At 37.3% G+C, this 25,887-nt stretch overlaps 1 protein-coding gene across 1 annotated transcript in view; it reads right to left on the minus strand.

The window, feature by feature from the left end:
* Positions 1-7,048: 7,048 nt before the first annotated feature.
* snx29 (sorting nexin 29) overlaps positions 7,049-25,887 on the minus strand; it is a 133,354-nt gene continuing 114,515 nt past the window's right edge. The window contains exons 20-21 of the mRNA XM_088439153.1: positions 16,571-16,710; positions 7,049-8,300 (exon numbers count right to left, since the gene is read on the minus strand). Coding sequence (XP_088295279.1) covers positions 8,174-8,300; positions 16,571-16,710 — 267 coding nt within the window. The 3' untranslated portion in view covers positions 7,049-8,173. The remainder of the gene's footprint in view (positions 8,301-16,570; positions 16,711-25,887) is intronic.

Genomic DNA, 25,887 nt, shown 5'->3' on the forward strand with positions numbered 1-25,887 from the left:
GTTTTCTTTTTTTAATGCCCTTGTATAAATTTATAGTTGTCCTGACAAAATATAACAGTAGCTGCAATAAAAAAAAAAAAAATCCCTAAATATTGTGTGAAACTCAGAGAAGAGCTTGGGCACCCTCAAAATCATATTGCTCCCTTTTGTTGGCCAGTTTACAGTGGCATGAAAAAGTATCTGAACCTTTTGGAATTACAGTACTGTACTCATATTGAATTGAAATAGGAATATTTATTATTATATATTAATATTAAAGTATTCTGACTTTTGATGACACAGGCATTATGGGAGTCCGGGCTAAGCCAATCAATGGTTCAATGGTTTTGGGGTGTCAACACAAAAATTTCTATAGCGCCCCGTTCGCGAGTTGCCGTTGAAAGGAAAAATCGGGGGAAATACATGATAAAACATCAATATGTCCAAAATTGGCAATATTTCCAATTTCTAATGGCAGTAAATGAGCCTGACATGGGCTAAATTTGACACCTATAAGGTGTATCTCTCAACCTGCCGTTTGCAAGCATTTAGAAGGGATATTTAGATGGCATATTGGAAATAAACATGTTTTGACAATCGATCCAATATTTTAGCCTATGCTTTTCCTTTGATAACATACATAAAAAAAAAATAATCTAAATCCCACATATGCAAAAACAGTGTCTGCTTAAACTAAAAACACACAGTTATTTGTAGATTTTCATATTATTGTGTGAGAAGGGGGAAGAACAAGTCAGTGAACAATTGCATTTAATAGTTGCTTGCTCCTCTATTGGCAGCAAAAACATCAACCAGATGCTTCCAAAAGTTGCTGATCAATTTGGCACGTCAATCAGGATTCATCTTGGACCATTCCTCGCTCCAAAATTGCTACACACTTTTACTTGGCCATTAGTAACGTGTATTTTGTCCTTCTCAAAGCATTCTGAAGTTGATTTACCATAATTCCCCAAGTAGAAGACTCAGCTTTGTATATGACACACTCGAAATTTTTGGGGTGAAATTTTCTATGTTAGCAACACTTTGGCAACAATATAAAATGATAGCAAAACAAAATTAATCTCATCATTTGTAAACTCTTATGTTTTCTTGTGTTCATATTTGTGAGTTATATGCTTGTTGCACGTTAAGCGTGTTTTACATTTCCCACATTTGAGGAGTGTTATGTCCCAGTCTAGGGGCCTAGGACACAACATGTGCAAAGGGCCCCGCCTTCCCCAACTCAAGCAGCCAGCCGACGAACCAGGTGCGGAAAACCAAAAGATAGATTTATTTTCATGAAAAAAGGGTGACTGAAAAATAGGAGCAAGTAACTCAGGGTGAACCAAGGCCAAAACAACAAACAAAACAATCCTGTCTGTGAAATAACCAAACTAACCAAACAAACAAAACAACCAAAAGACAATGCTTACCTCCCTAGCTCCAAAAACAGGAGGAAAGAAAAGGCAGAAAAGACCCCTGAGTGAACCCACTCGTAACATAAGTCAGTGAAGGCCTCACCAGTGTAATGAACGCGCTCGAAGATGTTGCCTTTCCTTTTCCTCGCGACGGTTCAATTCATTTTAGCATAAATACCTGAAGTTGAGCAGAATCCGTGTTTCATCAAGTTTATGATTGTGTGTTTATGCCAAAAGACCGCAATTAATAAACAAGTCAAATGGAATAACTGCTCTAACCGGTGCACTTTTAAATGAATCAGGAGAAATCACAACTTTTACATTACCCTCTCCGTTTTAGTAATATTCCAGTGTAACAACGAGAATGGACTCAGACGTGTGTTTAGTCTGCCTGCTTCTTTTATTGAAAATAATGCCGTAACAACCTCAGCTAACAAGAGCAGCTCCTGAAAGGATTAATTTATTATGGCGGGGGTTCACTGTAACCGCTTTTACGTTACTGTATATCGCACGACGTTACTTGTCCGACCCTCCTGAGAAACTTGTTTTTCTCCATGCGGACCCTAAGCCAAAATAACTTCGACACCCCTGCAGCAGAAGGTAAACGGTAAAAACTGAACGTCTTAAACGCTTGTTAAAGAAAATGAATGACTAATGCCAATGATATATACAGTAGATTCATTTATAAACACATTTTTAGGTGAAGTTAGATTAGGGTTATTATTTCTTGACAGCACTAATGATAATAGCAGGAAACACGATAATCGCAAGAAACATAAGACATAAAATGTCCCTTCCGAGAAAATAGCCCGGCTAAGCTTTTGTCTCCTGCTTATCAAAGGTGCTTTGTTTTTGTGCTTTCGTTTGACTTTGTTTACTTATCACTTCCTGCAGGTCAGCGACTGAAGTGTTCCCTGCATGTGTGTCATCACAAAACTATCAGGGGCGCTCGCAGTAGCCCTAGGCGCACTTTTGATCAAACCACAAGCGTGATGGGAACACCTGCAGGTGAGGCTTACGCCGCAGCAGGGGGATCGAGTGCAATCTGAGATACAAAAATGCAGAGACCAAAAGGATCTTTGGAGGAGAAAAAAACTTCTCGCAGAGAAAAAAAATGTGGCCATCCATCCATTTTCTATTTGCCTCATCCCTTTCAGAGCTGAATATCCTAGCCTCACACAGGAGTCAAAGCAAATAAATCTCTATATCGAGATGTCAAATTTGAGGCCCAGGGGCCAAGTAATTTAATGGGGCCCGCTAAAGCAAAGCATGTACATTTACTTCCTGCTTAAAATCCGCACAAACATTGGGAATTGCCGTCACTTTGAGAAATTAGCCGTGTTTTTGTTTCCAAACAAAAGTATAGTTCAACACACTATTTTCCTCATTATAATAACTTGCTGTGTGTACGTATCATAATGAGCCAATCACACTTTGATACGGTTTCATAAACAGGACCCTTGAGGCAAAACCCTTAAGTACGTGGGACAAAAACAACTTCAAAACTCCTCTTGTATCAGCGGAGAAAATGCACGTATTAAGCGAGAAAACAAAACAAAAACAGAAAGCTTACTTAAAAGTTTAAAATGAACTTCTTGATATTTCTATATAATATTATGGTTTATATAAAGTAGATCATGTTATAAAATTATTATTATCATCATAATCTATAATAGAAACAACATGTTCGTATCTACATTATCAGGGAGCAATACAAATTATTCACTGCAGTATTGGTCCACAATAATTCTTTTATAATTTACTTAAGAACGGAAATGTAACTCAAACTTGATCAAACGTGAATGGAAATATTCATAAAATAGTATATAAGTAGTTTTGAACAATTATTGTTCAAATATTTAAAAAATATTTCAAATTAATTTAAGCACGTAAAAGGAAAACACACACACAGTTGAATAAGATAACTTTTTAACTGATTCACAGCCTTTGATGGCGATACATGTTAAATTTCATTTTACTTTACTGGATGCACTGCTTCTCAATTATATTTTGTCAACCTCCCCCCACGATAGAGAAAACATTTTACTCCGCCCACCCCGAAATGACGTGCTGATTATAAATAAGATTATGATCTATAAACATTGTACAAGTATACCTAAATCTGTATCCTTTTTGACAAAAGAAAAAAAAAACATAATAAATCAACTTTCAACAGCTGTTATTTTTTTACAGTGTTTATATGGGTTACGGCAAGTGCATAAAACAAGTGCATAAAAGTGCCTAAAAAAACAAAACAAGGCAAAAAAAAAAAGATGTAAATGCTCATTTTTTTGCCCGTACACTACACATGACATAAACAAAGCCCCCCAATTTGATTTGGTTTTTACCATTATAAGACTTAGAACAACAACTGTGGCAAAAATCTGAATCGGAAAACCTATATGATGGAGGCGGAGCATCGATGTATGCGTTTCATACTTACTTCGCCATGAGTGACAACATGCCTAACAACTGAGCTGCACAAGTCTCAGAAAATACCATATTTTACAGGTATAATAAGGCATAACCGAATTACCTATAGCACCACCTAGTGGCAGACAAAAATATGTTTTTTTTAAACAATTTTATGTTTTTTTTTTAAAGACAACAGGGTTTTTTAATCATTGTTTATCTTTGGATTTATTTTTAGCCACCCCCAGACTGTGGCAAAAATACACTAAGAGTGTATTTGAGTAATGCCATTATTTTTTGTTACTTCATATTTTTATGTATTTACTTTGACACAATCGATTTAGCTGTTCCCTTATATGCAAGGTACATCTCTGCTATTGGCTACCTGAGACATCACTGAGCTTTTATCATGAAAATGAGGATGCTTTACGACGCGGGTCTGCATTGTGCGTTGTTCAGATAGGGACGCTGCTTATACGGTGACCTTATTTAAACTAGGGGCCCCTGTCACCTTGATGTTCCAACGTGCAACGCTAAGAGCTCGATCATTACATACAGTTGTGTAAAAGGAGACAAGATAAAGCACTGTGTCCTCAAGGAGAAAGAGAGAGGAAAAAAAAAAGCGATACAAGAGTGGACAAGAACGATCCAAGATAGCCAATCTGTTGCCGCAAGCACGCTGATGGTTCAACATCTAAGGTCCATCCTGCTTGAAGTCACAAACATAGAAAAGAAGCACAGATAGATTGTCTACACGTTTTGTCTTTTCTTGACATTTTATAACAACCGGTACACCCGACGCCATCTTAGGTATCTCATCTATCTAACTGATTCTGATTTTTCTTTTTTTGCCATGAAAATGAAGAGAAATCGTTGTAACCCTTTCAATCCTGTTGGGACTAAGCGTCCCTGCGCTTTTCAAAAAAATGGCAGTGGGGATGGGAATGGTAGCAATAAGATGTAATGGCATCCCAGTGGTTCATTACGCACATTTTTCCATACGCAAGAAAGCAGTGCGGGGCCCACTGTCAACAATGTAGCTTACGTTGTACAAGTTCTCGTGAATGAACCATCTAGTACTGCGAAAATACTGTATATTGATACTACTACAGTATGTGTTACTATAGATTACACCGATGACTAAGTATTGTGGGTGTTTTTTTGATCATTTTCACTTCTCTGGCACTTTTTTTGTACAACTATTATGGTCTATGGCAGTGGTTCTCAAATGGAGTTACGGATACCCCTGGGGGTGCTCGAAGGAACTCCGGAAAGGGTCCTTGGGATTTTAAATAAAACTAACAAAATGCAAAAATCCTTTAAAAATAATTTTTGAATTCATTAAATGTTACAGGAAACTGTAAGTTCAGAAAACAAATGTTATGTTCAGTAGGTTATTTAATTTTATTATTTTAAAACGCCAGATTCTCCCCCATACTAGAACGGTTCGACCCAATTCACAACATGCCACCTCGAACTCGTCAAGTTACTGATTTATTTTTATGAACAGATCTCTACTGTAATCCCCAAATAGGACACTTTATGTTTATATTTTTCTGTGGACAAATATTTATTTATAATTATTTCTTCTTGAGAACAGGTCTGAGACTTTGTTGATTTTTGTTGTGGACAAACATTTCATAATTAAGTAAGTGATTTTTTTGTGAATAGATCTCTTCTGTAATCTCAAAATAGGATGTTTTAAGTTTCAAAATTTTTTGTGGACAAATATTAATTTATAACTGTTAAGTTCCACTCTAATTTCTCTCCTGAGGGACACACGGGGACAACTCTTGAGTCCACATTGACCAAATTATATTTCTCAATTTAAGAATATGTTGGCGTCATGTCGATTCATCATGAGGTTGATAACCTTCAAAGCACAAAAAGCAGAGGGTAAGAGATACATTTCAAAGTTTCCAAAAAAGAAACCAAAGAACTAACCATTTTAAATTAAATGAATTGAATATCGAAATCAATGAAATTCAACTTCAAGCATTTCAAACTGATCAATACATCCAGCATTGAATAATGAATTAAGTTAAATCAAAGAATCACTGTCATTCAAATGAAACGTCCAAACAAATTGAATAGTTTAAATTCAACAAAAGAAAGAAGTTCAGGTACTAACTTCTCTAAATTAAGCAAAATAAAACAAAGAACATTCACCAACCAATGGTGTCTTCAGAGTAAAAACTCCTTAGTGAAGCTTGCGTGTTTCTTGTTGCTGTTTGCGCTGTCCTTCCTTTGACTGCAGATTGAGCCACCTTTCCTGCTCAGGTACTCTAATTAGCAGCCATTTTGCTGGATGATTCTCGGGGATGGAATTTTTTATGGAGGATTCTGGGAGTTGTTGTCCTGTGGGAGTGGCATCTTTTGACCTCCAGCTATTCAGTTTTAACTTAACTATTTCTTTTAAGAATAGGTCTGACACTTTACATTGATTTTTTTTGGTGGAGAAATATTAAGTAATAACTATTTCTTTTTGATAACAGATTTCTTCTATGATACAAAAGAGGACACTTTAGGTTCATTATTTTTTTGTACACCAATACAATTGAAGTTTGAAAAGTTCTTAATCTAAACCCTTAATCAAAAATGTCTACAAATAAAAACCCTCAAACCTATGTTTGGATTATTTTGAACCCAACTGGTTTAGTGTGAAAACTAAAAACAATTGGGTTAAAAAATAACACCATTATTGGCCAAAAGAGGAGTGACTCAATGTTTGGGTCAATCTGACCCAACTGTCGAAAAAAAAAGTTTTTTTAGAGTGAACACTAAAAACAAAAATAATCCATCATCAAAAATTGTTAAAAAGACTGAAAAAAAAAAGATTGAACTTTAATTGACCCTTAATTGTGCTATTTTGAACCCAACTTTTTAGAGTGCACACAAAAAACAGTCAGATTAAAAATAACGCATTTATGGGTCAAAATATCTATGGTAAATGGTTGCATGCACCTTGCATTTAAAAATTGGGAGAGCACACATAAAAACTGATAAAAAGTAGAAAAACACTGAAGATCGGGAAATGAGTACCTTTAATATTGTGACTGGGACAGGTTTGGTTTCTTTTCAAATTAAGAGTAAATTAATTGGAGCATGAAAGCAACCGGAAATTGTTATAAGTTGTTAGAATGACTCCTTTGCAAAATGTTGCATGTCTGTTTCATTTTATACTTTGGCATATTGTCAGTTTTTCGGCAGATGAGGGAGAAACAAAACAGATTCACAAATGTAGCTCCAAACTTTAATGAATCAGACACATGACACAGTACTCACTTTTAAGTCTTTTTTTTTCTCTCATTCAACAAATGCATTGGGCTAGTTAGGCGGCACTTGGCTGAAAAAAAAAAACACGTGGTCCATCATTGAAAAAATGTTGAAAACTGAAAAATTGTCCTTTTAGTGCAAGACAAACAACATGGTCAAGTGTGGGATGAAAAAAAATCGATACAAAACAAAAAACATTCGATGATTTGTCTTTATTGAGCAGCTAAGTCCACCTATCAAAGTCCTGAAACAAAAAGTCCTATTTGCAACAAACGAGCTAATTTCATTGGTCCGCCTCCCCTCCAATGGTAAAAAACCCATCTTCAAGTTCAAGAATTTGCAAAACACAATGGTTCCTCGTGGTGAGGATATCATCTGCTACTCGTCCTGGGAGCGCCCTACATATGCATGAGCCCCTATTATACACACTCGTTGGGTCGCAGGCACTCTCCTCGCGCTCCTAACGAGCAGCTCTGCTCCACTTCAAGTGTTTAGTCTTGGTTATGACATTCATTTGCGATGCGCCACTCTGTTAAATCCTGCGAGGAAACATTAGCCCTAATCCTCAAACAAGGACATTTCTGTCATGGCGTAAACCTGCAATTCAACGGCATCACGCATACTTGGCAAAGCGTTCCTGGGTCTGATGACGTGCGCAAAGATCAGTTGTCGCGCCAGTGGTGTAACCCCCGAATCCTTGAGTACGAAGCAGTTTTTGATGACGTCACAATGTCTAATGCCCATTTGCTAAAATGTAATGGCACCATAAAGCAGACGGACATCGAATCGCTTGCTATTTCTCAGCTACCATCACAGCTGCGATATACACTGTAGGCACTGTGACTACACACACTTTTACTACAAAAAGGAGCATAGTAAGAAATAAAAGCCAGCATCTCATAATGGCAGTTCAGTTTGTCTCTTGGTGAGGTAAGAGGTGCTGTGACCTTTGAAACAGTCTCTTGGATGTCCTTTATCCTTCCTTTAGGCGTGTCTTTAAACACGGGGCCTGGAAGTTAAGTCAGATGCCCACACAGGTAAGCTCCTGCCCTCCGCGTGATGAAAATGACAACGCGAGGTCTCGGGTGTTAGAGGTCGCCACTCTGGGGTTCGGGTCGGGCTTCCTGGTGGTGGCCGCGACCAAGTCTCGGAAAGCGGGATGACACTTTGGAGCGAGGTGTCTTGGGGCCGCCGTCATTGGTCTGGGGTGCATCCCTAAAATGTGATGAGAAATGAACATCTGTGGATGCTTGTTATTCAAACAAACAACTGATGCTACGTCTGCTGGACCAAATCATCCTCCTTCTGCCAGGACATTTTTTTCCATCTCGCTTTTAAGTGTTTGTTTTTTCATTATGCTGGGGTGAGGGTTGGGAAAAATGTAGACCGCGTCGTGTAAATCAACTAAAATTACTCTCCTGGAATCATCTACCACTGTTTTCCAAAGGGGCCTTTCGTGCAGAAGGACCACTTCAGTGGCCACTACAGAGATATCCAATTAACAAAATGTGATAACAATAAAGCCACGAAGTAGCACCACCCCTCCATCCACCACACAATTTTCATGCATGTACATGTACATTACATATTTAAGAAAAATATTCCTGCAGTACACATATTTGCTTAAATCTTAAATTGTTAAACCTTATATAGTAACTGTACTGTTATCCCTTTCTCTTTTTCATGTCTTGGCTGTACGTAGCTGCAGTTGCCCTACAAGTAGGCGCTCGGGCATCTAACCAGAGTCAAGCAAGTAGCTAACGAAACATGATTAAAAAGCAGTTTACACTTGAAATTCCAATTTATTACTCAAAAGTAAGAGGATCCCAAAGCTTTCTTTCCTCCTTGCCTATCACAGAATGCAATGACCAAAAAAAGAAATAAATAGATATAAGTAGCAATCAATAAACTCAAGGTGCACTCCTACAAGACGCGAGCACCAATGAAGAATGGATTTCAACTTTTGAGTGGGAGTGAGTTACAACTCCAATTGATTGGTCTGGAGCCAATCGCATGTCTTGTAGGAGTACCCGTGTCTTCTCAGGGTGGTGCGCCCCAACGTTTGAGGAAGACTGATTTAAGATAGCGGGTACTGCCATTAGCAGCTAGTCTATTCTTTAAGCAAAAAAGAAAGCTAACACTCAAGTATGTCTTTTTTGGCAGTAGTTGGTGCACCATTTTGACAAACCGGTGAGTCATAGTGTTAAATTAAATTTCAAATATGAAAATACTAGGCTATGTGTAAAGAATTAGAAGGTCATTTGGTCAATTATTTCAACATGAGGTTTTGGATGTCTTAACTGGGAAAGAACCGGGCGAAGCAATACATTTCAGCGACCGTCGTCGGATTTTTAAGATGTAAATAGATTGACAGAGCAACAACAGATACGATTTGCAAAGATAATAGCGCCATCCGTCTACAAGTGAACCTTGATCCCTGGCTAGTATCATGAGGCAATAAGGATGAAAGACGGCAATGAAAAGCAAATTAGTGCAGCATCCCTCACTCTACATCACAGTTGTCGCAGTCACCCTTCACCTGCGGCACATGATGACGCAAACAAGTTCAAGCGCTGCTTTGACAAAAAGGACCTGCCGTAAATGTTAAAATGGCAGCAAGAAGTAGGAGCACAAAGAGGTCCTCTTATTAGCGCGGTGAAATTTTAGGCTTTTTAGGCTTTGAACTTCTATTTGTACAGGAAAAAAGAGCTTTTCCAATGTATTTATTTGATTGGAAACTTCATTTACCCGTATTTTCTTTTCATATCAGATCAGATCATAAGGAAGGTGTCTTATTGTATGTCAACCCAGGTAGCACACAATGTTTTGTATTATTTTACTGTGGCAAAATTTTATGTTGCTGGAGCAGTCATAAGCGTTTTCTAATAAGACACCACCATGTAAAAAAAGATTATTATTTTTTTTGCCTTTTAGCTTCAGAAATTCAGAGTTTTTTAAGGCATGCTAAATCGATTTAGCCATTTTCAGAAGTAAAACATGTTGTCCATAATACATTTGATAAGAAAATTCTTTTTCATGAAAATTTCCTCTTTTAGTGTCAAGCGTTATCTGAAAAGTAAACCCATTTATGCTTTGTCTATGTAAATATGGGTGCTGCCATATGAAAAACTGACGCCCATTCTTCAGTTAGCATTGATGTAAGTTATAGATGTGTTGTAAGTGCGGAAACACTGCCATCCGATGGTCACAGTTAGCACTACAGTGCTCAATTGGCTCCGTTAAAAAACGTATTTGACCAGAGTTTTATTATTTATTCTTGATATTACAATTTTAAAATACGAGTATTCTCCTCCATGGCACTTAATGAGTTAAGTTTATACTTGCTACATGAGATGTGCTAAAGAAATAAAATTGAAAGACACCTAACACATGATGATGCGCTAAGAAATGAACAAAAAGAACAAAGTGATTAACTTTTGACCAGGTCCTTGTATGACCTGTTTTATTTAACAATATTAGAATTCCGTTAGAAGGGTAGCCTCAAGGTTGAATTGATATTTATAATGAAAATGTTCTGGGATTCATCCAAATATGTTCCAGGCCCACTGAAAATGTTTTCTTTTTTTCTTTCACCATCTGCTCCGCCTGACAATCATAAATATGAAAATTGTTGAATATTTACAAGTGTAAAATGTGCCACAACAGAAATTTGTTTTCGGGGGGAGGAAATTCTCAATGGTGACAATTATTACGTGGCTTGTGTGCTGCGTTGATTTTGGTTTCCTTTTTTAAGATTACACAGAGCCAGGTAATTACTGCAAACATATGGTCGAAGCGTTCAACCACAAACCGGAGCTACAAAAGTAATTTCATTAATGTTTTAACAGGATAAAGTATCTAAATATGTATGCAAACTTACAAATATTATTTTTGCCTTTTGGTTCTCATCTTGAGCGTGTTGTTGCATTTGGACGCGATATTGACTTTGCCAGACCTGGTTGAAATGTTATTCATTTGACTGCAGGGGAACGTAATTAGAGCAAGCAGGTACACATGCTCACATGGCACACACACTCACAGGCTGCAATCTAATTGATTGTCTTGACAGGAAGAGGTGGGAAAAAGCAAATAGTGCAAGCGGATAAGCTATTCCCTCTCCACTTTTTCCTCTTTCTCGCACCTTCAAGCGCACACACAGACACACACTTGCCTAATCTGACACAATAAAAGGTTATATCCTTATTCTGGAGTCAAACTGCCTCAAAGTGCTCTTGACAGCTAAACAAAGGTCCCGAACACTTTGTTTTCCCTAAGGCAGCTGGTCAATAAGGTGGGAAATAAGACTGAGAGAGTGTGTATTTTGTCCTCGGAATAAATCATAAACATGCCGGCGTCCAGTACATTAAATGCCAGTAAACCCGAGCAGATCCTGGTAGTGCAACTCTGCTGGTGAATGTCACGTGACCAAGGCCGAGATTAAGTCACTCAATTAAAATAAAATATAGATCTGCCTTAGCTATATGTACACATTATAATATTTACCACATTAAATTTAGTCTCCTTTAAAAAGTTGTCAAAACGCTAACAAAAATAATATTCAGAGCCATATGATGCATTTTATTTCATTTTCATGGATTTTGCTGGTTAACTCATACTCCACAAACGCAATAATCAGAATGCCCTTTTTAAACGAACAGGGGCGCACAGAACATACAATGGTACCTCTACTTACAAATGCCTCTTGTTACGAAAAATTCAGCTTATGAAAATATTTTCTCTAGTCACGTGAGAAAATCAAACACACGAAAGGTGACATTGTTGACATATGAGACACCAGCGCTCGCACCAACATGAGCGTGATGTAGTTGTGACGTATACTGTACATGTATTTGTTAGTTTGTGATGCATTTTTGTCATTTATTAATATGCCGAGTTGCCCACAAATGAGACAACAGTTAATTGCATTGATGTTTACTGTGGTCTTCCACTTTTCATCTTTACTCATTTCATCCACACTTCGCACCAACAATTTACACCGTGGAACTAAAAAACACAAAATTGACATTAGCTAAAGCTAGCATTGTGCATATTCACATAAAAACACATGAGAAATACAAGTTTTTGGGCTGTTACGTCTGACGTTTTCGTTGTTAGCACGTCGTTAGCACTTCAGCAATGACATCACACAGGAAGCAAATCGCATGACCCCAAACTCAACTTAAGTAAACTTTGCTAACATTGTACATATGCAAACAAAAACACATAAGTAACATACAATTTTGGACTGTTACTTCTGACGTTTTTGTTGTTAGTATGTCGATAGCACTTTAGCAATGACATCACACAGGAAGCACTACGCATGAACCCAAACTCAATTTCAGTAAATTTACATGCTCAAAATAATCCCAAAAATAAATATTATTGCTCCTGTGGACATGCAAATGATTCTCTGATAACTGGAAATGAAAATGAAAAAAGTACAAATGACATGTCCTTTAAAGATGTCTGCACTCATCACCAACACATCAGCATCATCTCAAGGCAAGTGAATTGTATTCATCCTGTAAACTGTTAGAATTAATATGATTAATTAAAAGGGTTTAGAGGCGTTTTTTACTACTCTTTTACATGATATATTTTAATTATTATGCAATAATGTAATTCTAATATGTATTTGCAACCATTTTTGATGCATTTTTATAATTTCATATTATTAATTTAAAGGGCTTAGGAGCATTTTTGCTGGCTTGGAACGGATTTTATTTACAAGTAAAAAGCAGTCCTTATAAAAGATTTACGTTATGAAATTACTTCCGCAACGAATTAATTTCCTAAGTAGAGGTACCACTGTACTATTCCTGAGAATGTTTTTTTTTTTTTTTTTAAACTTAACTTCCCCTTTACAAAGTTCACATGTTCAGATGGCCTTGGAGCAACACCTTTTTCAGCAGGAGGTCCGAGGTAAAGAACTTTCCGTCGCCCATAAAAGCCTCTCATCTGAAAGCTTTCAGCGTTTTTGCTCTCTTTTCTTCACAGCTTCCCGCCTTTTTTCACTCACCACTGCTCTTTAAACTCTTCTTTGATTAAACTAAAAAGTGGCAGGGCTATCTAATGGTGTTTCGCCGGTTGCAATTCTCGAGCAAATTCCTTCAAACTTCTGCTGATTTCCACTCATAACGAAGAGGTAATGGAGGCTGATACTGGTCCTTTACATGACAATTTTTACTATAAGGTATCTTAAATCTACAACACGAGAAGCGAGAAGATCACATTTGAAACAATATAACTAGAGTAAATTATTAACATTATACAATATAATATATATTTACTTTCTCAGTTGAAAATACCTTAAAATATTCAAGATATGGTTGCAGTTTCAATGTAGCAAGATCTTCGTTATCGACAAATCGACAAATATGTATATATGTATTAAAAAAAAGTAAATGCAATGTTCAAAACAAAAAGCAAATATCGCTAAATGCTTCGTTTGCAACGAAGAAAACATTTTCGCTTGAAGGAAAGAGATATAATTACAGAGTCTCTCATTGGGACAAGCTAATGAGACTTCTGTGCTTTGCCTGTTTAGACGGGCCTCTGGGTCCATTTCCATTCTACTAGATAATAATAGTGTAATACATTTGGTTTAATGGCTACCTCTTATTTTCATTTTAATATTTTTAAAATGCTATATTGATTTTAATTAACAACCTGCAGGTCTGTTTTTCCCACACCAATTTGGACGATCAACTGTTTGAAAAGGTAAAAAAACTTACAAATTGCGGGAATCAATGCAACTTCCAAATTAAAAAAAATATAAAGCAGGTAAAAAAAAAAAAAAAACAGAGTTATTTATCTTATAATTCCAAAAGGCTACTCTACCCCTTGAGATACGAATGTTTGCAGTACGTATTGATAAAGTACATGATTATTCTGCATCATCAGATGTGTTTGGCTTTTTTTTGTAGACATTCGAAATGAGCAGCTTCACAGAGCTTAATTGTTAAAAGGATGCTACACTTAGATGCTACACCTATGTAGCCATTTTCAGCAATAAAACATGAATAGTTTGTCTATAATGAATTTGATAGCTATGTTATTTTTCTGTTAAATATCTAAAAAGACAATTTGCCATCAAATGAAAATGAGATCACATGAGCTCAGGCCTGAGGTTACAACCAATCATGGCTCCCATCTTTTCTGGCTTTGCTCACTATAACACTTGCGAATGTCACATGTCGACACTGTGAGAACAGGTGAGCCGTGATTGGTCATTACATGAGCCTTCAGCACATGTGATGCCTTTTTCAGTTAATACAAGTGCAAGGGGGCAAAATGTGTTCTTGTTATGTTAAGTACCTGTTTATTAAAGTGGGGGATGTGTTTTCTCGTCATTTTCCTTTTTTTTGTGCATGACAAGTTGGAAAAAAAAATTCAGAATTAAAAATTCAAATCATGTTAGGCACATGTCACATTTGTAGGTAATTCTTTTCTACACTTGTGTGACTGCAGAGTTAATTTGTAAAATGCCTGTAAGTAAATGTAAATAATAACAGCCTACATGTTTATAAAGCATCTTTACAGTGTTGGTTAGCACCACATGCCCCTCTTGAGCTACCTGGGTAGGGAGCTGAAAACCCCCGTCGTGACTAGGTGCTTAGGTAGTTCCTGGTCAACGCTTGGGAGAACCTTCCAGACCCGGAATATTTTTTGGTGTGAACGGGAAGGGGAACTCAAACTACCAGGGTACAACGGATAGTTCCTGATAAGGAAACCTCGATTTACTCTACCGTATTTCTCTGTATACAAGTAGAGTTATTTTCCTTGTCATTTTCAACCCTCATATTAGGGGGATCGACTTATTCCCACATAACTCAAAACCAATTTTTTCCACGAATCTGTGTTTGAATAACATCATTTATAAGGCTTAAATTTATTACATATACCTCTAATTCAATATCATATGCATCCGTTTTAGCGTGTTTGCACTTTCAAATGCACCTTCGCCAACCACTGCTTTATTGCTTCTTTGTTGTCAACAATGAGACTGCATGAATGATTTTTCTGGCGGATTTGACGGATTATGAAAAGGAAAAAATGGCTTGACTTTTCTCCTTCAGTCCTTGAATGTGCATTAGGCAACCTTCCACGCTCTGATCTCACAAAAAGGTCACTTAGGTACAGAAGTAAGATGACCAGCAAATCATCTCCAAAGATCTTCATTTCAACCAAATTGGACGGGTCTGAAGATGACGACCCGTGGAAGGGTAACAAGGGTGTCAAGTTCGGGAATTGAATGGGAGGAACTACTTGGTGTGTCAGATAGTGAAGATGACTTTGTGGGCTTTTAGATGAATTCCCATTCAACTGTGTCCAAAAATATAGCATTGAAACTTCAAATCGTTTTATTTTTGCAACATTAGTATCAGCATTTGCGTCTACGCATGCGCACTGAATGGCTCACACTTGTCTCATTTCCGAACCACCCCCTTTGAATTGGATAAAAATGCAAGTAAAAGTCTACTCTTGATTTTCGTGGCTACACATATCATGGCTGCTGAATAAAAACACATAGTGTGTGCTATTAAAATGACGAAATTACGGTACTTTGAGATACACTTTTTCATCCTATATCGAATAACATACTGTTGCGGTTATAGGGGATATACGTATGTAACTTTTTAAGTCAGGTCTAGACTTATACTCGCATTTTTTTGTAAAATTCACCCAAATTGAAATTAAAAAAGGGGTTAGTCGACTTATACGTGAGGTCGACTTGTACGCGGAAATCTACGCTAAGGCCTTTATGAATTGGAAAAAAAAGCAAGGCCAGCGCAATGTTACATTTCAGTGCAGCTACTGAAAAAGCATTGTACTGAAGCTTAAATGTATTTTGTTTTCTCCTGATGACAGTAAATTGCCTTTGGGTGAAATCCAAGTGGAGTCAGGGAACAGGCTGCTGAGTGACAAGTCGGCATGACTGTCAATGACTGCATGCTGGCGCTGCTTTAGCATTAAAGTGAGACGTCGTCATTGCGGTCAGACGGCGGGACAGGCCATGCACGCTGACTGAGCGCAGTAAGTGCAAAATACTGTGAAAATTGACAGGAAATTGACTGGAAGGTGTCATTTTGAAATGTCGCTGGGAGGTAGCTTGGTCATTGAGGAATCAGCCGTTTTGACCGCGAGTCAGAAAACATGGCAAGTGTGACTCAAAAGATTGTACTCTGAATTTTGCCAGGAATAACTGACTAGATGAACATGTGGAATTGCCAATGGAGATCAATTAGAAATAACAGAAGAAATTATACACCAAAAAACGCAGTGAAGTTTTCCTTGATTGAAGCCCGGATGAGAGCTTGGCCACCGTTCATACGCACGTACAAAAACATCACTGGTTCAAATGATCTTCAATATTTTACTTTTGAGAAAACGTGTTCCGCTTCCTCCACGATCATAGCATCCGTGAATCAAAGCTTAGTATGTACAGTAAAGAACAAGCGTCGTGTGTGAGTGTGTGCACTTACAGACAGAAAGGCAGCAGAGACAGCAGGGTCTCCTTGGTGGGACGGGCCGTGAAGTCTGGCAGCGTCTGAATCACTTTGTTCATGACCATACGAAGGTAACACTGCAGCTGCTTCCGCCTCTCCTCCACAAACTTGGCATCCTTTACACACACATAGTCCAGAAATGGTTTGTAAAAAACAACCATGTGGGAAGTCGCATTTACATCTGACAAAGAGCAACTCTCACGTACACAAAAAAGAAAATGATATGCTCACACTTGGCCAGGTCTCAAAGTGGGGGCTTATAAAATAGTCGTATACCAGATTAGGCTTTTTTTAGGCCATCTGAAATTTGGAGGCAATCACCATTAGCGAGTTAAAAAAACAAAACAAAAACTATAACCTGGAATTTATTCACTTAAATCAACGAATATGATATAGCCAATCAGAGCTTTGCAAGCTCTAACCAGTATACACAAAGTACTAGAGCTGCAGCTATTGAGTATTTATTTATTTTAATATATTTTATTTATATTTGGTAGAAAAACAATTTTAAATATCCATACATCCATTTTCTATAGTTGCTTATTCTCATTAGGGTTGCTGGCTTGCTGATGCCTACCCCAGCTGCCTTCTGGCAGTAGGCAGGGACACCCGGAACTGGTTAACAGCCAATGGCAGGGCACACACAACCAGTCAATTCACCTGCCATGCATGTTTTTAGAGTGTGGGAGTAAGCCAGAGTGCCTGGAGAGAACCCATGTGGGCCCGAGAGAACATGCGAACTCCACACAAAGAAGGCCAGAGCGGCCCATTATAATAAACACAGAAGACCAAATTAATACTAATTGTTAAAATGAATTTCCAATTGAATGGATGTCCAACTTTTCTTTTTAAAGTTTAAAAAAAAAAGTATCACGCTGTGAAAATCAAAGTGTGCAGATTAATTTATCCATCATGACAGCCATTGTGGAGCAGTTGCGTGCTGCTAGCTTAAGGCACCTATAACGGAGCCTGAGTCCCAGTAAACACTGGAACCATTTGTTGTATGTCAAAATAAAATCGCGGCGAGGCATTCGTGTCCATATATTAATATTAAAGGTGTCCTTCTGACTGCGTTTCTGGCATGTTTTACTGGCAATTAGAACATTAACATTAAAGCAAAACAGACAGTATTGGGAAAAAGAATAAAGCCTTGAGCATTTTTTTTTTAACAAGGACTCATAGCCTTATGTACACAATACAAAAAAATCTTAATTGCAAATACATGGTCTATTAGTTCAAATTGGGTTTGTTTGAATTATTATTTTAATTATTATTTTAATTTTACTCATGATCGTAGCTTATGTCTGTGAAAAATCAAGAAATACATAGACAATCCATCTGATAATGTACTGTAGATGTTATATAAGAATTGGCCTTCTGAAAAGAACTTCCCGAAGTCTTGAATGAATTTGTAAAATGTATGAGTCGCACTTTTATTATTGAATGATAATTGGAAAACAACTAAATAAACATTTCATGACATTCAAATATATTGCGATGCATGCGTAAATTTAAAAAAAAAAGGAGTGCGACTGAAGTTTGATTTGTCTCTGCAAGAAGCTCTAAAAAGGACCACAAGTAGTAAAATGTTGCACATCATTTCCCATCAGAACATTTTTTAGCAATACCAGTCTACATTTTTTTTAAACACTTACAGCTCATTAAGTTTGGGATTTTAAAGACAAAATGAGATGACCCGAATTCAATATTAAAACAATAAATAAAACATTTATGGTTATTTTGTCATTTGATTACTGATGCAGAAAAGAAAAAAGCACATGTGCATTCAGAAGACCTTCATGGTGAGAACCACTGCAGGCAGCGGCATGGAGCCACATGGCCCCAGCTAGCATGGCTAATTGTAGTCCAGAAAAAGGCTCAGAACAAAGGCTGGGCAACGCTCTGTTTTACTGGGACAAACAGCCCTCGTGAGTTGAATTGAAATTGAAACTACTGCTTTTCTTTTGATCTCAAATCCAAATCCCAAGGACACGTCATTGAGGCGACTCAAAAGACGCTCTTCAAAGAACCGTTTGTTGTGCTGGATATGTGGAACATGAATAAATGGTAAACCAAAAGGGCTGAGCGACTTAATTAAACTTGTAGGTATTTGCGTGAAAAAGCTAACAAACTTTAAATGTAAACCTATTTATCAACACCGATATTGTGGTTATCGCCACTTCACAATGAAATAAGCAACTTACTCATTCTTCCTCAAGCGTTACTGGTGGATAACAACACATTTAAACTAAGAAACGTAAAAATACATTTGTCCTGCAATTGATTGGCAACCAGGGTATACACTGCTTCCTGCTCGAATTCAGCTTCAGGCCTAGATTTACTCCAGACTGGCCCTCAGAGAGTATGTCTATTTTGCTCAGCAGTGGAAGGAACTACAGTGCCACGTTTCCTGAAGACAGAACCCAAGCGCTGCAGATACAATGAAAAGAGAAAAGGCCCTAGAATTGAACCTTGTGGAACGCCATATGACAGTAAGCCAGTGTGATACTCAGAGCAACCCACTCTAACACAACAAGTTCTGTCCGCCAGAGAGGATCTAAACCACTCACCAATATGTAAAGGTGTCAGGATCAATATGTCAATATGTCAGGATCAAACAACACTATCATTGGGTACTCAGAGCTGGGGTAAGAGCATCTTCACATTCAAAAAGAACTAGTTGTATACTAGTTGTTGTCTAACGGCAATAAAATACATACATCTCACATTTGTGCTAAATGGTGTAATTATCAAATCTGAATACTAAAATTAGTGAAATTACAGTAATGACATTGTACTATGAGATATCGGGAGACCAGCATCATGCTCAATAATATCCATCTGAGACCCATTCTATTCATATGTTTCCACTGTAGTGGACATTAGTACTAGGTCCATATTGTTTGACACATGCAAGAGACCTTACGAAGGGTACTCAGTAGAGGACGCCTTGTCCTTTCCAATAATGTCTCATGTGTTTGGGTGGAATGCTATTTTGCTGGGTCTCAAGAAGAAAGGGTAATGCAAAAGAATGTTACGCGAAAATGGCCACAGCACATCTCACTTAGTCATCCCTAATTTTTACGATGGAAGTTGGCATTTTCTGTTTGTATACATATGATAATATTTCAAAATATGATACAATGAGCCCCTGGTTCACGAGATTAATCTGTTCTAAGGTTGGGCCTCATAAGGTGAATTCGCTGTATGGCATGCAATCCAAACTAATGTTAAATAGCTAATGCGTTTAAAACCCTAGGTAAAAGCATCAAAATTGTATATACATATTAAAAATTGGTATCAAAAAAGTATAGTAGGTGCTAAGTACAGTATATATAATAGACATGCATAAAATTAAATAACATCATAAATAAAAAATATATAAAGGATGTATTTACCCTTGAGCGACTTAGGGCAATATTCCATATTAGGGTAGCCTAGCCTAGACTAGGCTAGCTTAGCCTTCTTCGTATTTCTTGATTATCTCCAGACTCGTTTCCATATATATCATGTTCTTATGTCTTTCTTTAACATCACTAGCACGCTTGGGACCCATGGCTAACCCATTCAAGTTTGAATTTAGCAGTAAAATGCACAATAAATACGTTATTTTAAGTTCTCAGACGAGATCCAGTCTTAATTATGCAGCCATTTTGACCGTGATGCTGACCAATAGCAGACCAGCATTGTAGTGATTGTAGTAAGCGGTGACGCGTGTATAGACATATGAGCACAGACACATCCATCATGGCGGTCACGCATGCACACTAACCGCCATGTTGTGTGTGTCACAAGGTGAAAGAAATTGTAAACCATCATAAATTGAAAAAAACGTAAGGCAGGGATGTTGTAGACCGGGGGTCCACTGCATTTCTAAAAATTCCCCACTGCTTTGTGACATTGGGGTCCATTCACAAAATACTTGACACCGATTTTTTTTTTCGTCCATGAAATCTTTTCAGGTGCATGGTTACAGTACTGGATTGCTATCTTAGTAACATTTTAAATAAATGAATACAAAACATAATAATCTAAAGTTGCTCATCTTGTATTTGGTGTTCTAGTATGCAGCTATGCTATAGACTTAAGATCTCAAATAAATCTTCGCTGATTTGTACCATTCATTACACTGATTGCAAAGATCACAAAAAACATTAAGTAAGTTGTAGGTTCCCCCGCAATTCAAGTAAAACCGGATTGAGCCGGGAGAAGAGAGAGCATACAAGTGGTGCAAATCTGATGTGTCAGATTAGGCTGTGCATGCCAGTGTGGGTTTCATGCTTTGGTAACACATGATGGGACACCCTGACTGCTTTCATGGATGTCAGGGGAGTAATAACCCTAATGGACAATGTGACAGATTCATCCTCTTGTGGAGAACAAGCGCAGTAGAAACCAGGTGCTGCTGCTTGCTTGCAGAAAGGGCAGGGCACAAATCAATGTGGCGCACTGCTGCAAGTTGGATTTCAGTGTCTCGAACTATCTGCTTCCATCAAATTGCAACACCAAGCGCCACCCATCCCTTGGTTCCTCCCAACCCTCGTACGACAGTCCATCATCGTTTAAAGTTGTAGGTGCCAGCAGACATTAAACATGAAGGTGGAGCAGAGCTTAAAGAAAACATCTTGGGGCCTAATTCTGTCAGCGTACGCCTGCAACACTAATCAGCACACACGTTAAGTCAACTCATGTATGAGAGCGGACAGCTTGACATGTATGTTGCTTTCAACATTTAAAAGATGGGAAACATGCTTCGACACGTTCACTGAACACTTTATAATGTATGGCTTTTCTTGCTTTGAGAGTCCACAGAAGAGAAACTTTTTTCTTGAATGCAATGCAGTAATATAAGGAATAGCCTAACCCGAATTCATAACGGCTAAAATATCAGTAACAAGTCATTCCTTTTATTAATTCATTCGTTTTTACTTTGTTATTCTGTATGAAAGCTATGTCTAAAATATCAAACTTACCACCAACATACCACGGATATATTTTCATTTTTGCTATTGTTTTTTTTTTTTTAAACCACATATGTATGTATGTATGTATATATATATATATATATATATATATATATATATATATATATATATATATATATATATATATATATATATATATATATATATATATATATATATATATATATATATATATATATATATATATATGTATGTATATATACATATATATACATATATACATATATATGTATATTTACACACTGTATATATATATATATATATATATATATATATATATATATATATATATATATATATATATATATATATATATATATATATATACACACACACACACACACACACACACATATACATATATACACATATGCACACGCACGCACTCAAACACACAAAGTTTGATAGCTGTGTTTTCAAGTTGAAAAGCCAATAAAAGGTCCAGTGAGTGCTGAAAAAGCTTATGGAGAGTGTATATTGACTCATAACAACAAGTAGCAATATACAAGGCCTTGAAATGGCCATGTGACAGGAAATGGAGTACATTCACACACTTCCACAAAGTGCGCATAAACTCATGATGCTGGATGTCACTCTAGAGAGAAGAAAGATAAGCACAAGATAAGCAGAAGAGGGCAGCTGTCAACGGAAGAGATGCTCACATACGCTCAGTAGATTTCCTGGCAGCTTCACACCATTGAACTCCAGTAGAAGGGGGAAAAAAAACACTCCTGATAGCTCATGTGAAGAACCGAATGTTGTCTGGCAATAAGGCATTTTGGAGGAAGAAAGAATAGATCAGCATAAGAGTGGACTTTGATGAAGTCAAAATTTTTGACAGCTGTTTTTCCATTCTTTGTGCAGAAGACCACGTGAGGGTGAACCCCCAGGTGCAAAGCAAAAAAAGAAGCACCCCCCTGGTCACTTCTTCCAATGGGAACATCAAAACAAGCAATATTTGGGCCAGAGAACAACATGACAGTGGGCAGCAGGGCTGAACATTCTGTTCCCTCCATGCCGCATGTAAACACTTTCCAACGTGCAGGTCTTGGCCATGCATAAAACATCACAAGTAATTCAAGAACGCTCATACAAGACCTTCACAATGTCTACTTGTCATAATTTAAAAAGCGTGAAACATGTGTACTGCATAATAAATGAGGACAACATACGAAGATTGCTTAATAATTCACTTTGTAGTTTCTGATTAATTAAACAGGGCAGCCTTGGCACATACGACGCTTGTGCGAGTGCATTCATTTTAGGGGCTCTTACATAATGTCACTTGAAGTCATCAAAAAATAAACAACGGTGATTTTTTTTGTAATTTACTGACACATAAAGTACTTAAAAATCAGCTCCATTATTTTGTCAATAAGCGTCAGTAATTGCAATCACCACTCTGCCTCAATATCCTAGCAAGCATACAGTTATCCTGTTTAAACAAGCCTTTCTGTGAAGATTTGATTATTGAATCATCACTGAGGAGCGTGATTGACTGATCACTTCTGCATGCTTCTCTGGGGACCGAAACGGGATTAAGCATGACAATAACGGCAAAATAAGCCTAATGTGATATTTTTAAATTTGCGACGCGTTTTCACGAAACCAGGCTTATGTCTTTGAAAATGAAAATTGAGATATTGATATATTTCGATTCTACACTTCATTCCGTTTGAAATGATCGAAAATACATGGAGGTAGCTGAAAAGTTGACAAAGTTACAGCACTTTGAATGGTGGGATGACAATGATGGCGATTGTGATTGATGGATGCTTTTCTGAATACGTTGTTTTCTTGTATGTATATGAAATGCATTGTTTGATGCATATATTGCACTTCAAATTTCATACCATCAATACATATAAACAAGTGTGTGCCAGTAATAGCCTTGTTCCTAGAATAACACCTGTTAACACCTTCAAGGCACCCTCAATTAATGACATATTTTAAAACTTTTTTAATCACAATAAAGTAATACTCAAAGTAATAACAATAATAACTCAAATAATAACTCCAAACTCAGTCAATATGACCAACCTTGTTCAACCGTAAACACACAAAAGAAACAGGTAAAGCTTACTTTATCACTTCATTTCCCATCTACGAAACCCAATCGCAATATTGATCCATATATAAAATTATAGAGCGCACCATCAGTTTTTTGTTTTTAATTATGGCTTTTAGGTGCGCCTTATAGTGCGGAAAATACGGTAATTGAATTTGAGATGCGTCACGGAGTTGCCGTTAATAATCCTTGACCGGTTTCTTCGGCTGAGGTATGTCCATTTTATCAAGGCACAAAAAAAATAATAATTTTTCTACCGTATGTAAGGACTTGTTTGGACTTCAGACGTCAACAAGAGCTAGTCGACAGTCGTTCTCACTTGCATGAGACAGGAGGGCCTTTTCAAAAAGTCTGATTTTATCAAGATACCAAACTGGGTGTGCATATTGTATCATAATTATTGATCCTTCAAGTATGTGGAAAAAAAAAATTAATAACACTGTGAAATAAATGCATATTATTTTCAAAAATGTCAATGCTCCAAACAGGGTGTAATGAGAACACTGACATAAGTCATAAAACCATATCAGCGCAATAAACCAGGATTTTATTTGCACCTCTTAACGGCACTTACTATTAATAAAACCACCATTAATATCAGCTCGCATTATAAGTCACCAAGCCGAGTTCCACAAAAGACCGTTTCGTATTCACCTCGCTACAGTTAATGCTGACGCGTGTTCTTGGATTTGGCTTTTAACAGGCACCAATGATAATGGTGTGCTATTTGTTCACATTTCCATTACAGCTGTACAGACAAAAAAAGTGACAGGGAGCATGCATGGTATTTAGGGATGGAAAAGACACAAATCACAAGATTTTGCCAAAATTTATCATATGAATTTTCCAGTCTTCAAAGAACATTTTTGTTGAGCAGACTGCAAAAACATTAAACATGAAATATAATAAATTAACGTGACAGTTCCTTTTGCGACAGGCTAATTTTTCAGCAGCAGCTGAGCTACTTAAAATACGTCAACAACAGAAGCGAACATCAGCTGCCGTTGGTTGGTGTAATGTCCGGATGCCAATATTTTACTATTTATTTATTCAACTGGAAAATCAAAATATCGCATGTGACAACATTGCAGAATCAAATTTAATCCCCCTTAAACAACACTGAACAAGAAAATATCCTGATCAGTTTTCACCAAACAGACCTTACTAAAACGCTGCTTATGTCGTTCCAGTCTCTTCCCGGCGGCTGCCACGAGGTGAGTGTGATTTTTAATTTTTCCTCCTTTTTTTTTGTTTTTTCGACCCAGCATTTCGCATTTTCGCTTTCGGCCAAACCTTTTTTTTCATGCATGCCTAGTGCTCAGTAGACTTGTGATAATTATTCCAGTAAAATGCAACTCTGGAAGCGTTTAGCTTTCTTGTCCAACACATGGGCAAGTCAGGAGTCGTGAAGGAAGTTTGTGCAGAAGTGTGTGTATGTCTGTATGTGTGAGATAAAGCACCTGTATAGTTGACCCACACAGCTGGACAGTCTGGACTCACGCGCCAGGAAACTTGAGACCAGTGCGTTATTAAGCTCATTATCAGCAACAGAGATACACAAATGCGGCAAAAAGGCTCGACGGTAACAAATTGCACAGGGACAACTAATACATGGGCCACAGGTCAACTCGTCTACGAGCGAGGCAATTCATTTTCCTCAATTACGAACACAGAATGGTGCAGACTTAGAGAAGTGCTCTAAATAATGTAACAGTTAAAGCAAAAATCATTTTGAGAGTAGCCAGCAGTTCGAAGAGAAGGCTCGAGGCATAAACAAGATGTTTTTTTCTTATGCAGGACTTAAGCAAACAGAGACAATCAATACTACAAGAACAACAATGATTGCAAAATAGAACTCTGAGAGTGTATTTAATTCTAAAAACCAGGTGATTTCATCTGATCGTATTCACAGCCAAAATGGCTTCAAACTTGGCCCATATGATTCGGTTTGCCATATCCTGGTATTTCGATTTATTAATCTTGGGGGAATTGCAGTAATATTGATCCTACGCGTTATCATGGCAGCAATATCAGTGGAGCAAAAGGAATAGTCTTACATTATGAAACTGGGTCTGTATTAATTACACTGGGCAAAGTTCCGAGAAGCAAAACAAGAACCACCTCAAAAGTAGGGTATACACATAGTGATTTGAAACATCTTTACTGAGTTTTAAATTTTAAGAGGCAAAAGGCCTTTTTTTTTAATATGTATTCCTTAATTGTTGTTGGTAGTCAAAACA

The sequence above is a fragment of the Hippichthys cyanospilos genome, chromosome 17, assembly GCF_059441005.1.
Source record: "Hippichthys cyanospilos isolate Australia breed blue-spotted pipefish chromosome 17, RoL_Hcya_1.0, whole genome shotgun sequence".
In the NCBI taxonomy this organism is placed as follows: Eukaryota; Metazoa; Chordata; class Actinopteri; order Syngnathiformes; family Syngnathidae; genus Hippichthys; species Hippichthys cyanospilos.